At 34.5% G+C, this 14,354-nt stretch overlaps 5 protein-coding genes across 5 annotated transcripts; 4 read left to right on the top strand and 1 right to left on the bottom strand.

The window, feature by feature from the left end:
* The first annotated feature begins 351 nt into the window (after positions 1-351).
* On the top strand, positions 352-1,580 carry LOC125605113 (thaumatin-like protein). The gene is made up of 2 exons (XM_048775110.1): positions 352-765; positions 843-1,580. Exons 1-2 carry the CDS (start codon positions 699-701, stop codon positions 1,520-1,522), a joined length of 747 nt encoding a protein of 248 aa, XP_048631067.1. The 5' UTR covers positions 352-698; the 3' UTR covers positions 1,523-1,580.
* A 90-nt stretch (positions 1,581-1,670) lies between these two features.
* On the top strand, positions 1,671-2,493 carry LOC125605114. The gene is made up of 2 exons (XM_048775111.1): positions 1,671-2,046; positions 2,237-2,493. The coding sequence occupies exons 1-2, from the start codon at positions 1,793-1,795 to the stop codon at positions 2,373-2,375; spliced, it is 393 nt and encodes a 130-aa protein (XP_048631068.1). The 5' UTR covers positions 1,671-1,792; the 3' UTR covers positions 2,376-2,493.
* Positions 2,494-3,882: 1,389 nt separating this feature from the next.
* On the top strand, positions 3,883-6,855 carry LOC125605112 (amino acid transporter AVT1D). Its single transcript, XM_048775108.1, has 11 exons — positions 3,883-4,287; positions 4,382-4,662; positions 4,774-4,988; positions 5,069-5,092; positions 5,192-5,375; positions 5,457-5,676; positions 5,753-5,888; positions 5,966-6,131; positions 6,284-6,327; positions 6,405-6,467; positions 6,547-6,855. Exons 1-11 carry the CDS (start codon positions 4,076-4,078, stop codon positions 6,640-6,642), a joined length of 1,641 nt encoding a protein of 546 aa, XP_048631065.1. The 5' UTR covers positions 3,883-4,075; the 3' UTR covers positions 6,643-6,855.
* Positions 6,856-8,129: 1,274 nt separating this feature from the next.
* Positions 8,130-8,980, top strand: LOC106433529 (protein FAR-RED-ELONGATED HYPOCOTYL 1-LIKE-like). Its single transcript, XM_013874356.3, has 2 exons — positions 8,130-8,704; positions 8,787-8,980. Exons 1-2 carry the CDS (start codon positions 8,254-8,256, stop codon positions 8,858-8,860), a joined length of 525 nt encoding a protein of 174 aa, XP_013729810.1. The 5' UTR covers positions 8,130-8,253; the 3' UTR covers positions 8,861-8,980.
* A 162-nt stretch (positions 8,981-9,142) lies between these two features.
* On the bottom strand, positions 9,143-9,726 carry LOC125605115 (cyclin-dependent protein kinase inhibitor SMR4). Its single transcript, XM_048775112.1, has one exon. The coding sequence runs from the start codon at positions 9,551-9,553 to the stop codon at positions 9,332-9,334; it is 222 nt and encodes a 73-aa protein (XP_048631069.1). The 5' UTR covers positions 9,554-9,726; the 3' UTR covers positions 9,143-9,331.
* Between the last annotated feature and the right edge of the window lie 4,628 nt (positions 9,727-14,354).

Raw genomic sequence — 14,354 nt, 5'->3', positions numbered from 1 at the left:
ACAATAATTTTTATAATTAAGAACATGGAAAAACAAGAGTATAATGTTTTTTTGGTGAAAATTTAAAAGAAAGCAAATCCTCACATTGAAGCAATGCATATATGCTCTTTGCTGATTCTACAAAGTGAATAGGTCTTTTGCATAAGTAAATATATGTCAGGAAATAAATACTAGTAAGCAAGTGGTGAAGTTTATACACATAAAACATACTAGGTAAAATTAAAACATAACTCTATAAACAAACAAAAAACAGCCAATCTATACAACATGAAAAGTCCTAAATTAGTTTAAATGTTTAATGGTGAAAAGAAACATAAATCTTAACTTTTTCTTTTAATCCTTCTTTAACTCATCAGTTAAATTGTTTTAGCATCCTTGCTTTAACCCACTCTTAAATTTGTAAAAGGAAAAGTACAGATATGATTTTGTAGAAGGCTAACAATCAAGCCTCTGTAAATCGCTCTATATCTTTTATCTTTCCCACTAATCCCATTAAAGACTCGGTCTATAAAAGATTAGCACTTGGCAGTTCCTTATACAACAAATCCACTTCACCATTTACACTCTTGCAACTCAAGTTTCCACTTATTCCTCAACCACGTCCTCTCCTATTCCTTTATTAATATCCTCTTGAAAATTACCCCAAAAAGAGCAAACTTTAGAGAGTGAAAGATCCCCATACACACAGAACAACAGCAATGGCGAGTTATGCAACTCTCTTACTTCTCTTTCTCACTATCTCAGCCTCCTTATCTTCCTCCATTGGTACGGTATCTCTCGTCCCCATTGTTTATAGAAATGGGCTTTGTTAAGTTTTTGTAATATTTTTATTTTCTGTGCAGATGGAACGCAGCTTATACTAGTGAACAACTGCCAGGAGAGCATATGGCCAGGAATTCTCGGCGGCGGAGGCCAAACCACTCCGAGAAACGGCGGATTCCACATGGGAAGCGGCGAAGAGACCATCATAGACGTGCCGGATAAATGGTCCGGTCGTATATGGGGTCGACAAGGCTGCACCTTCAACCAAAACGGCAAAGGCGGCTCATGCCAAACCGGAGATTGCAACGGCGGCTCGCTCAACTGCCAAGGAACCGGCGGTGTTCCACCAGCAACCGTCGTGGAAATGACACTAGGCTCATCGTCCTCGCCGCTTCATTTCTACGACGTGAGCCTCGTAGACGGATTCAACCTCCCCGTGTCGATGAAACCCATCGGAGGAGGAGTAGGATGCGGCGTGGCGGCTTGTGAAGTCGATTTGAACGTTTGCTGTCCATCGGCGTTGGAATTGAAGAGAGATGGCAAAGTCGTGGGATGTAAAAGCGCTTGCTTCGCGATGCAATCGGCCAAGTACTGTTGCACCGGTGAATACGCGAATCCTAAGGCTTGTAAGCCGACGCTATACGCGAATCTGTTTAAAGCGATTTGTCCGAAAGCTTATAGTTATGCGTTTGATGATTCGAGTAGTTTGAAAACGTGTAGGGCTTCTCGTTATGTCATCACTTTCTGTCCTCCCAAGTAACGACTCTGTGTGTTTTCTGGTTTTCGCTTATTGAATGAAAGTAACCATCCTAAGCAAATGTTACACGGGCCTTTAATTTTAATGGGCTTAATAGGCCCAATTGTCAGCTCGTAATATCTTGAAGGGCCCCACCTTATCCAGATAGAAAACAACTGAAGACCCCAAGAATCTGAACTGAAACGTTATCCATTTCAAGAGAGTGACACGTCGTGATTCCTAAGCGTTCGATATAAATCCAATCGCATTATTACTTGTTATTAACCGGAAACCATGGCGATCGTACCGGCATTGCAGACGACGTTCGTGGCATCGACGAACTTCCTGAAACAATCGAGACCTTCGTCTTCGTGGGGATCATCATCACCGAGCAATGTGACTCTTCCCAGAAACAAGAGATCGTCGTCCGTAATTGTTGCCGCTGTCGGTGATGTCTCTTCTGACGGAACCATATATTTGATAGCCGGAGCCGCTGCTGTAGCTCTTGTCGGAACAGCTTTTCCGATCCTCTTCAAACGCACCGACACGTAACCACTCTCTCCTGTCTCTTATTTGTGTATTGTCCGGTTCAACATTGGTTCACAATAAAACCGAGCTAAATCCTCTGTTAGATTTGATTAGCCGAATGGAAACAAGGCCTGAGTAGATTGAAAACATACAGTAAAACCCTTAACCGATGTAGTAAACCGAACTTAAGAAGGTCTGTGGTATGTATAGGTGTCCGGAATGTGACGGAGCAGGATTTGTGAGGAAGGGAGGAGCGACTTTGAGGGCCAACGCCGCAAGGAAGGATCAAGCTCAGATCGTTTGCGCCAACTGCAATGGCCTCGGCAAGCTTAACCAGATTGATAAATAAATTAACTCTCTTCTTTATTATATCTACAAACCGCTATTTCACATTCCTCTTCTTCTCTATGTAATATATACTCTGTAAGTTTTTCTGAATCCATGAGAGAAATATTCGATTCGCGATAGCTTGTTTGGAGATGCAATTGTTTCGAGTTGTTGTACCTTTATATGCTCTGCAACTGCAAGAGATAGTCTCTGTTATGTTTCTACATTATATTTGCTCTGCAACTGCAAGCGTTAATCACATGCATGCGAACTGTGTTGTTGTTCAGGTGGTTTTGTATCAAATATCGTCATGTGAAGCGTTTGATGGATTTTGTAATATTTTCAGGAGACCAGGAAGAAGATCGCTTGGGATGGTTTTGCTTTAAAATATTTGACAAAAAAATTGGTTTGGCTAGAAAAGTATCACTAGTTCAAACAATAACACAAGCAAACAGAAGAACAAACAAACAAGAAAATAAGCAAACAAATCTAAAGGACGTTATCTTTTAAAAATTCCAAAGAAGAACTTTTATAATTGCTAGATTGATTAAGAAAAACATAGTGATCATATGTGTCCGAATAAATAGAACGAACCATCTTTAACGATTTTAATGATAGGACACACTACATTTTATTTATTGTCACAAATTTACACTAATTCTATGATCAATCAAGTTAATGTAAAATTTATATATTTTATATAAATTTAAATATATAAATTTTCATAAATTTTGAATTTTTTTTAAGTTAAATATGTTAAACTGTGAAAATAATTTATTTTATATACCTGATGAAAAATAAATTTAAATAAAATTTTAATCATTTAACTTTTTTTTGATTAATACTGCTTTAGTTTTGTATTTGTTGATGCACACTCACAATTAATTTTGGTAAATATATATATTTATAAAAATATGATATATAAGTTGATGTAAAAAATTATATTTGTAGTTGTATTGAGCTTATTTCTATTAGTGTAATATATATAGTGATGTATGAATTCTTATATAGTGATATATTTGCTTATTTTTATTTGTAGTTATATATTAATTTAATAGTAATATATGAATTATTAATATATTTTAATAGTATTGTCAAAAATAAATATTTATACAAAAATTTTACATTAATGATGATATATAAATTAATAATGATTGCTATATTTAAAACATCTTACCAAAAAATATAAATTTTTATATGGAAAAAATTGTACATGTTGTAATTAAGTTAGTGTCATGTCATATTTTTTTCGTAAATCATGTCATTTTTTTTGTATCGAATGTGGTGATGACGCGTAAAATCACTTCACTAAAAGCTGTAATTGAATATTTTGATAATAATCATATATATATATAGAAAATAAATCAACGGTTAATGATGAATGGAAGAATATATTGGAAAATGGGACAGCGGTATGTTTGCATGTATCACCTGCAACCATAGATAATACAGTTTTGGAAGTTAGTCAACAAAAAAACAAAATGGAAATCTAAAATATATTGCTATTTTGGAAGTTCATAGGACACGAAGAATATCTTTAGCATCAATTCTACACCGCAAGAAGATGAAAAGAGAAACAAATATTAAAAAAAAAACATTGAATATATTATTACCCACCATTGATATGGTTCCCATATATAGAAGAAATCATTTTGACTAGCCTGAAACACTAAAACCCGATTTTACGTCTCTCTCTCAGCATTTCATTGAGATCGTGAGAAGATGAAACTCGACGAAGAATTCTTACACGACAGAGACCATTCGTTTCTGACAGATGACGAGGAAAATCAAGCAGATCTTGCTTGTTCTGACGATGAACACGATGGAGATGGTCGGAGATGCGGAGCAAATTCTGATACCTCCTCTCCGTTGTCTCGTAATCGTTCAGATAACAATCTCACTGATGTCCCTCCTCCATGGCCACAGAGCTACCGGTAAAAATAAAATAAAAATATCAATTTCCTGTTCTTTTTTCTTATTGAATTCTCTCAGAATTACAAAGGTTGAGATGATTTTTATTTTGTTTAGACGATCAATGGATTTAATGACGGGAATGACTCCACCTTCGGTGAGTTTCATGCCTCGAAGCCTGTCCCGGAGATCAGGCTCTTCCTTCCACAAGAAGCAACCGTCTTCCTTTTTCGATTCGTTTTCTTCTTCCTCAAGCAAGCCTCTTCTCTCTCAACCAGACCCTGACAAGGAAGATACCATATTACCTCCCCATTTTCTATCCCAGCTCAAGCTCTCCGTCACCGATCTTCCCTTACCACAATCTAATCTCTGCTCCGTCTCTCAGTCCATTCTCAACGGTAAAAATAAATGAAATGTTGTGATTAATAAACATGTTGTCACGTTCAAAGTAGTATATCATTCCATCGCCACTATTTAATTTTTAATTTTTATTTTTTGGGGGCATGCAGGAACCAATGTGCTGTGTGGGCTAGGATTAATAACAATGCCTTATGCAATAAAAGAAAGTGGATGGCTAGGTTTGATCATACTCTCCTTCTTTGGAGTCATCACTTGCTACACAGGCATTCTCTTGAAGAGATGTCTTGAAAGTTCTCCTGGTCTTCAAACTTACCCTGATATCGGCCAAGCCGCCTTTGGCATTACCGGTCGCTGCATCATTTCCGTAAGTTCCAAAAATCAAAATACTTTATAAAAATTATGTTTCTTGAAACTGAAGCTTGACTTCTTTTTCTTGAACGGCAGATCCTTCTGTACATAGAGTTGTATGTAAGTTTTATCCTCTCTATTGTTCAATATTTTTAAAATTCTTCAATGAATTGATGGCAATTGTTTCGTTAATTTAAACTTTGTTTTCCAAAAAACTAGGCAGCTTGTGTGGAATACATAATCATGATGAGTGATAACGTATCAGGACTATTCCCAAACGTTTCATTGAGCATTACCCCAGGGCTGTCTCTAGATTCTGCTCAAACCTTTGCAGTTTTAACCACTATTCTTGTTCTTCCAACTGTCTGGCTTAAAGACCTTAGCTTGCTTTCTTACCTTTCAGGTTTGCTTTTCCCCCTCCTGAATCTTTCTGTTTTAGCTTCTTTGATGATGTAATTGACCGTATTTAAACTCTCTGGTCTAGTTGGAGGAGTCTTGGCATCAGTCTTGCTTGGTCTCTGCCTCTTTTGGGTCGGTGCAGTCGATGGAATCGGGTTTCATGCAACAGGAAAACTTATGGACTTCGGTAACTTACCTGTTGCTATAGGGATTTTCGGGTTTGGGTACTCGGGTCATTCGGTTTTTCCAAACATATATTCTTCTATGAAAGATCCTTCCAAGTTTCCTCTTGTTTTAGTTATTTGGTAAGTCCAAGAAGCCCCTCTTTACGTGTATCTCACTATACCATAATATACTAATACATCCTTCTCTCTTGTGCAGTTTTGGTTTCTGTACGGTCTTATACACAGCGATAGCAGTCTGCGGTTACACCATGTTTGGTGAAGCGCTCCAATCACAATTCACATTAAACATGCCTAAACACTTCCTTCCATCTAAAATAGCGGTTTGGACTGCGGTAGGATAAGCTTTCTCATCTGATTTTCTCTATATACTTACATGTATAATCAAAATTGACTTTCTTCGATCTCTCAGATTGTTACACCGATGACAAAATACGCGTTAACCATCACTCCAATCGTTCTGAGTCTCGAAGAACTTATTCCAATGGCTAAGATGAGGTCACATGGTGTATCGATATTGTTCAGAACAATCCTAGTCATCTCTACTCTGGTCGTTGCTCTTTCAGTTCCTTTCTTTGGTAATGGTTTTTATATATGTATGTTGCCTCCTGTTTTTATATAATTTCATAAAGCATAAGCACGTAGCTTAATACCAAGCTACATTACCTAACTTCCTACGCAAGAAACCTATCTCATCATAGCTTCTCTGATCGAATTCCTTAACTTACAGGGATCGTGGCTGCACTCATCGGATCATTCCTTGCAATGCTTGTGGTAAGTTCTTCGATAGAGAAATATTTAAATTTTAAATTGATAGAATCCGCGAAAAATAATGTTTCTTTTGTTTACAGGCTCTTATCTTTCCATGTCTATGTTATCTTAGTATCCTCAAGGGTAAATTAACCAACACTCAAGTAAGTACATATAGCTACTTCACCCTTAACGCTGTTTTCCTTTTATTGGAGAATTTTATTAAGCATCTTCTTTGTGCAGATTGGATTATGCATGTTCATTATAATCTTCGGGTTGGTGAGTGGTTCTTGTGGTACTTACTCGGCTATCTCAAGATTAGCATACCAGATGACATGACTGGCTGAAAATTTTATGGAGATTTAAATTAGGTGTTTGTTGTATACTATACTACTATGTTTATAAATATCTATTCGGTTCAGACTTTTTTTTGGTTTTAGAAAACAAGCCTAAATGAAACCCCGAATATAGTCCAGTCTGGATTTTTGCCAATTGTAAGAATTTAAATCTTTCATATGTGTTCTGGTTTGAGTTTTTTTTTTAAAAACAGTATTAGCTTAGCAAATGTATGCGACTTGTTTACGTATTTGAATTGTATCTCTCCAAATTGTTACGTTCAGTGTTATATATGCGTCTCTGATTAAGTTCTGCATTTGGATTATGTTTGCCGCGAGTAGAAGGTCTATGACATCAAGTCATCATCAGAAAAGGAGAAAGAAATCAGGAGAAAACCAATGGAGAACATGAAGCTGAGAAGAGCTAAAAAAGCCGATCAGGACATATGTGCAATCAAAATACCATATCTTACAAACTAGGAGGAATTTATTCATGAAACTGGTTTTGCTGGATTCTACACTCAACAAGAGCACGCAGCGAATTGGTTTCATATCAAAAGGATAAATGGTTTAGAAGATATGTCATTTTCAAGTCAAGGTTGGCCCGACTTGCCTTATTTAGAAGATCAGTGGTTTATCAGTTGCAAACCAAACATTGGCGACCAGGAGATTTATCTATGCAATCAGGAGACACATCCAAGGATCCAGAAGAGTCAGGCACGGTTTGTGTCTCCTGATTGCATAGATAAATCTCCTGGTCGCCAATGTTTGGTTTGCAACTGATAAACCACTGATCTTCTAAATAAGGCAAGTCGGGCCACTCTTGACTTGAAAACGGCATATCTTCTAAACCATTTATCCTTTTGATATGAAACCAATTCGTCGCGTGCTCTTGTTGAGTGTAGAATCCAGCAAAACCGGTTTCATGCATAAATTCCTCCTAGTTTGTACGTATGGTGTTTTGATTGCACATATGTCCTGATCGGCTTCTTTAGCTCTTCTCATCTTCATGTTCTCCATTGGTTTTCTCCTGATTTCTTTCTCCTTTTCTGATGTCCTCATCAGATCTGGAGTCCCATAACATATGATGATCCAACGAAATCATGTTACCATACAATTGTATAGTGTGAATAAGATTTAAGCCCTCTGACTCTAGAGTGCTAGTACATTACCTGCATCTTTTTTTCTCTTGTTTTTTTCTGCTCTTTCTCGACGAGAGTACTATGTAATATTTATCCATTCAAATATCTAAAATAAAATATAGCCAGATCAATAATGTTTGTATTGTATGAGTTTTGTTTTTATCGTCTGACTTGTTAGTAAAAATTGAATGCCGAAATTGAAAAGCCGAAGAAGAAGAAAGCCTAACACATACACTTTCCGTTTCATTTTAGTTTTCGTTCTAGGTTTATGGACATAGATTAAAAAATATATGATTTTATATATTTTCAAAAAAAACCACAATAACCTATATATCTAACCATATTTCAACCAATAAAAAAAATAAATGGAGAATTTTTTATAGGACCCTTTATGGTGTATTAATTAGAGCTTATGATTGCTTGATGTACGACCTTTTACTAAGCGGGTATTTGCTCTCAGCGATATCGACGATATGATGAGGGTTGCTGAGGAGGAGTCACTTGACTTGAGTAGAAAGAGGAAACTGCCAGCTGAAGAATCAGACATGTTACCCTTACCGAAACACTTTTGTCTGGAGCAGCAACAAGCCTCGCTTCCTGATTCTTCATCTCCATCCTCAGATATAGAATCGGCGGAATGCTCTTGTGCTATGGAAGACACAAAAACCGGAGATGATACCTCTTCATCTTCTGCATCTGTGTGCATGTCTAAAGACTCTTGTTATTCAACCGGAAGTTCAAGTTGGAGTTCTGGTTATGCAACGTCAGGCACAGATCAATGCTGTTCCAAAGGTACTGACAAAATACAAGAATATGTTGAAGAGCTGGAGTTTATTTGTCCCGAGTATGCGGTTGAAGATATTCAAGAGCTTATAGGGTGTCAAGATTCAAATGTAGAAGGGTGGAGCGTCGTTAGCAACCAAGGTAAAACTAAAAAAGATTAAAGAGCTAAAGAAGTCAATATTTGAAGTGTCACAATAATTAATGGGATTCATTTGTATTGCAGAATCGGAAGAAGCTACAAAGAAACCAACCATTGATCAAGAGTTTGAGGAGTATTTTTCAACACTTATGATGTAAACATCAAAGGCAATGTTATATGTAAATAAATATAAATTTCACATTGTTTCTGTTTTAGAAGAAACACATAAACATAAGAGCATTGCATTTTACAATGGTCTTGCTCACCATTTCTGATAACTTCTCATCCAAATATAACTGAGGAAACACTTCAAATATCACTCAACTAAAGAGACATAGTTTCGAATCAAATCTTCATTTTCCAACAAATTAAAACACAATCCAAAAACAAACCGCGGTTCCTTGTCTGAATAAAACCTTACGGAAAAAAACACAATTCGATTTTCTGAGAATCTCATTTTTTTTCATATAGCAAACTCAAATTCGATACACAAAGGGAAAACGAAGACTAAAACATAGTCATAGTCTCCGAGAGCAACGATACTACACTGAAATGGGAAACATGTATCTACAAAAACACAGCAAATCCAAACCAAACCCTAGATCGGGAAAAAAAAACAAGAACCAAATCTAAGCGCATGCTTCCCGTCGAGGATGTGCGTAGAACAGTGTCTCCAGATCCGGCGGCTGAAAATAACCGTTCCTCGGCGGATCTCGTTTCCTCGCCACCATTGATTTCTTCCTCAGCGGCGGAGGACAAACCAACGACACCGGAATCCTATACTTGGAGCTTCTCGGCGTCGTACACCCTTCCTCCGCCATCTCGGTCGTCCTCTCCACCACCTCCTCCATTCTCTCTCTCGATTTCAAAATCCTAAGGGCGGAAAAACTTTTGAAGTATGAGAAGAAGCGGTTACTTGATTATTTATATCTCTATAATAAAAATAAATAGATTCAATCAAATCTTGAATTTTTTTTTGGTTTCCTTTTAAAAACATTTCGAAATTTCTGAAATTTAGGAGGGAGATTAAAATAACAGAGAGGACGAGAATCCTTTTTTTCTCCACAGAGTTGTTTTCGTCTCTTTCCAGATCAAACGGACGGCTGAGATTGATTGTTACAGCTTTGTATGAGCTGGATTTGCTTACGTGTTGACATATTATTAGTTGATGGCATCACATTTATGATGCGCGTGACCCCACTGCACCGTTTCAGACGCTCTACCATCATTATTGGTAATCTTTTCAATGCATTTATACTATTTTATTTCCTCTTTTAAAAGTAATTGATATTTTATCTTATTGTAATTTGTATATTTTTTTTCCATTTCTGTGGCGGCGCCAACTTGCCCAACAAGTCCCTTTGCGCGGGAAACGAATAATAAAAAGAGTATTATCTTTTTGAAGCCAAAAGCCGAAAACTTTTAGGTTCATACCCAATCCGATATCAAAACGGTCCACTCAAGTCAACAACCTTATTTGATTGCCAAAAAGGGCCTAATATATACCCTATCAGGCCCATAATATTGAACGGGAAGAGCTTGTTCCCGTTTTGAACATTACCGGAGGCGACAAAAAGCTCTTCCTATTGATCTGCTGTTTGCTCCGGCAATGAGTAAATAAAACTCCAATGACTGATGACATTCGTGCTCGTCGTTACTAGTCGTCATCTACTTTTCTTCCTATCCTTTGCACTTTGACTCGGTCCTCTAGTTTCAACATTGGTTTAATTGGTCCTCGTATAAGTTCTACAATATTTGTTTGTTATTACAGCGAAGTTTCTTAGACAAATATTAACTTATTCAAATAAAATATATAAAACATATTTTATGTGGAAAAAGAGTTGCTTGCATGTCTTTGTTGTAAGGCGTTTTTATTTTTTCTTAATCTGTAGTTTCGCAGAAATTTCAACTTTTATGTGAACATGGATGCATGGCCTATCACACTCTCTATGATGTTTAGCCATTATGAATTATCAGAAATGTAATTGTATGTATCTATTGCCTGGTTTTACAATTAAAATTAATAATTACATATCAAACAAAACGTTACTCATACGTCTATACTTACTCCCAAGTCCTGCTGTTTATTATACGTTATACGTTTAGAGGTTCAATTATCAGAGGTAAGAAAACAAACAAAAATAAGAATGGAAGAAATTCAATCCAGATGATTTTTAAAAAGTTAATAATGAACGCAACAAGGAAAGGAAAAGATGTGAATAAAATAAAAATAATATAACGAGGAAAATGTACTTGGGTTTGCATGCATGGGTCATGATGGGGTCATCTTGGAAAAGGAATATATATTTTTTCAAAATCTGTTAGTGCCTGTAATTTTTTTTTTGATAACCGTAGTTTAATCTCAAAGGCTTTCCAGGCCCAAAGACTAATCACTACGAGACCCGTAGGATCCACGTTTTCTTACCACTCCGGGTGACCAAAGAGAATCGAATTTTGGGCGGTACTCACAGCTGTGAACACTTTACCACTAGACCAAGACCATTCGGTTGTGCCTGTAATTTTTGTCTCTTTCACCAATGACTTAACCTATCTTTGAGCCAGGAACATTTTTTTTCTTTTCTAAGTAGCGCGATTTGGTTGTCCAAAAAAAAGTAACGCGATTTGAATATGGAGAGATATGCATACTGGAGTATGTTGGAGACATCAACAATACATTGACTTTTATTGTAAATAGTTCTAATAAGAGATTCGGATCTTTTAATAACTTTCAGATATGTTTTAAAAGTTAGCATTATATTCCAAATTAAATTGACCTTTTTTGTTAAAATTAATTTGACCTCTTTTTTAAGGTAATTAATTTGACCTCTTCTGTTGAAGCATTTGGGATCATATACAGTTTCAGATAGATTGTTTATTTATTCATTCTACAATTATTTGTGTATTTACATTTTGTTTATATACACGTTATGTGTTGAACGGTTTGGTTTTTTCTTGTTAAACAAGCTGTGTTTCTTCTAATTTCTACGTTCTCTAGATTTTCTTATATTGATTATAGCTGCGATGATAATTTTGGTACATATCAATATATGCTTACCTAGTGACATCGCTAATTGATGTTAATCAAGAAGAACGACAAATATTAAGCCCTTTCATAAAAAAAATTAAGAACAACAAATATTATTAACTAGCTATCGCTATATTAAATCTAACTGAAAACGCTGAATCAAAATACAAGTAGGGTAAAGTTAAAAGAACGAATATGTCATTATCAGGGCCAACCAGCTGCTTTCGATGTAAATGCAACAGTTCGGACAGAAAAAGAGTTAGAGAACTCGTTCTGACCCCTAAAAAAAAAAAGGGGGGGGGGGGGGGGGGGGTGGGGTGGTGTTAAGAATTAGTCAATATCAAAAACACCAGTTGTAATCTTAGTAATAGTAATCAGTGTTTCATTTTATACACGTAATTCCAAAAAATTAGTAAAGTATTTATAATTAAAGGAAGTTCCATACAAATGTTTAACAACTTCGAAGGTATACGGTACAGCAAAGTTTCTATTCAAGACACTTGCGTTGGTGTTTTTCGTTCGTATTTCTTCACGATCCACAAGTCCAATTATTTGCCACTTTTATATATATAATAAACAAATACTTTATTGTTAAAAATCTGAATTGCAAACAGCTGCTGTTTCCTTCTAACTCTCGACTCTTGTCTTTTTCAGAAGTACCAATCATATGGCCAATATTGTGTACTACCCCATATTCTATTTCCTTCTCCAATTAACTAAAGATTTTTATGACATAATTATATTCAGACATATTCGCACTTTAGTATCTTATATTCACGTCTTGGCTTATTTGGTAAATAACATTTCTCTGAATTTTTAAAAGTTTAAATTTCATAAATAAAAGAAAAAACACAATTTTTGAAAATAACCTAAATACGATTGAGAGATCATAACTGTTATTTATAGTAAAATACGCAAATTCAAAAATGTCTATACAAATAAAACTGCATATAGATGCGAATTTGGACAAGGAAATAATTTTGAATGGTATATATAAAAAATCGAATGGTAATGGTGTTTATGATAATTAAAACAACTTTTACTACTTTGTTCCTATTTCTAAACGATTGATCAAAGAGTTATTTTGGGTAGATTAAGCTAAATACATCTGGTGAAATGTATAATTAAATCTTTTTACATAAAAATTCTTTATTTTTTTATCCTTTACATCAACTAAAAATCCTTTATAAATGATGGTATCTTGAATATATTATTAATTCTCAAAAGTTAGTACACGGGGACTCTTATAATCAAATGATACTTGTGAACTTCGGGTTCACACCATTAAAATGATTCTCGAAAGTACTATTTAATTTTTGCCGATATTTAATACTCCATCTGTTTTTATTATTACACAAAATGTTATTATTACACAAAATGTTATTTTAGAATTTTAACATAATTTATGCTTATTTTAAATTTAATATTAGTTACAAAAAAAAATTGGTCTTATAAATAATTTATTTATCTTAAATATTATTATTTGAATGAATGTAATTAATATATTTTAATTATTTTTTAATATATTTAAAAATGTCAAAATAGCACTATTTACAAAACGGAAAGAGTACTAACATAGAATGCATATATGGAGAAAAGTGTACATTGAAATGATCGTTCGTGTTTAATTAGTTATTAATAAAAAATCAGAGGAATTAATCTCTTTTCATTTGCTTTGAGAATGTAATTGTGCAAGTTTGCAACAGTTGTCATAAATAAGGAGATGTACGCATGAATACCTTATTCACATACACCAACTTATAAACATAATCAAATTAACAGTTTGGTTTCAAAACTACTTTTAAATAAAAACATCATTGGTTATTCATTGAACCACAGTTTAACCAATAGTAAAATATACTGCATAATATTATTGGATATATAATATAAATTGTTAATAAATTTCATATTGAAAATTTAAAACGTCATCTAATCTGGAATAAAAAATTTCTAAAACGCCAAATATTTAAATCGGAGGGAGTATAAAAAATACATTATAAATAGAGTAGAATTTAATAAATGGAGTTCTATGAACAATTTATATATTTGTGCTTTGCTTTTTTTTTAATTTTGATAACAAAAAAAAAAGAGACCGTCTAGTTTTTTTTTTTTAACTCAGCACAAACTAATAAAACTAAGTTATTTATTGGAATTTTCTTGAAATTGACGAGAAAAGAACAAACTAAAAATGAATATCATAGTGTTGACAAAAGAAAAGATAAAACGAAATCCAGAATCATATATCTAATGCTACTTTGAGTGTTCACAATTAAATCTCAAAGTATTACGAGCTGGTCATCAACAATGTATAGTTTAGATATTTTTGCATTGATATTATTATAAAATAAAATGAGAGAAGAATTTATTTATATTGCATAAAAATCAATAGATTATTGCAGTTGAGCTATTTATTATATATGGTTGTGGTTTGTACTCGTTAACAATAAGAATTGTACTCCATCGTTTTAACTATAGACATAAGTGACATAATGTTCACCGGCATCGGCGGCAGAAATAAATAAACAGCTTTGATATCGACAATCCATGCATAAAGAATTAACAACTATAATTTTATACTTTGATGCACATGTCATGTATGTATATTACCATCACATGTTCACATTCAT

This window comes from Brassica napus, unplaced genomic scaffold, assembly GCF_020379485.1.
Source record: "Brassica napus cultivar Da-Ae unplaced genomic scaffold, Da-Ae ScsIHWf_702;HRSCAF=1020, whole genome shotgun sequence".
NCBI classification, from domain to species: Eukaryota; Viridiplantae; Streptophyta; class Magnoliopsida; order Brassicales; family Brassicaceae; genus Brassica; species Brassica napus.
The sequence above is the reverse complement of the archived record's forward strand: the minus strand, read 5'-3'. Positions and strand labels throughout refer to the sequence as shown.

Excerpts from the sequence above, each read along its gene's own strand:
- LOC125605113 (XM_048775110.1), top strand. The coding sequence starts at position 699 with ATGGCGAGTTATGCAACTCTCTTACTTCTCTTTCTCACTATCTCAGCC. Across the intron at positions 766-842 it reads CTCCTTATCTTCCTCCATTG|ATGGAACGCAGCTTATACTA; the intron begins GTACGGTATCTC and ends TTTTCTGTGCAG.
- LOC125605114 (XM_048775111.1), top strand. The coding sequence starts at position 1,793 with ATGGCGATCGTACCGGCATTGCAGACGACGTTCGTGGCATCGACGAAC. Across the intron at positions 2,047-2,236 it reads CTCTTCAAACGCACCGACAC|GTGTCCGGAATGTGACGGAG; the intron begins GTAACCACTCTC and ends TGGTATGTATAG.
- LOC125605112 (XM_048775108.1), top strand. The coding sequence starts at position 4,076 with ATGAAACTCGACGAAGAATTCTTACACGACAGAGACCATTCGTTTCTG. Across the intron at positions 5,376-5,456 it reads CTTGCTTTCTTACCTTTCAG|TTGGAGGAGTCTTGGCATCA; the intron begins GTTTGCTTTTCC and ends TCTCTGGTCTAG. Across the intron at positions 5,889-5,965 it reads AAATAGCGGTTTGGACTGCG|ATTGTTACACCGATGACAAA; the intron begins GTAGGATAAGCT and ends TCGATCTCTCAG.
- LOC106433529 (XM_013874356.3), top strand. The coding sequence starts at position 8,254 with ATGATGAGGGTTGCTGAGGAGGAGTCACTTGACTTGAGTAGAAAGAGG. Across the intron at positions 8,705-8,786 it reads GAGCGTCGTTAGCAACCAAG|AATCGGAAGAAGCTACAAAG; the intron begins GTAAAACTAAAA and ends TTTGTATTGCAG.
- LOC125605115 (XM_048775112.1), bottom strand. The coding sequence starts at position 9,553 with ATGGAGGAGGTGGTGGAGAGGACGACCGAGATGGCGGAGGAAGGGTGT.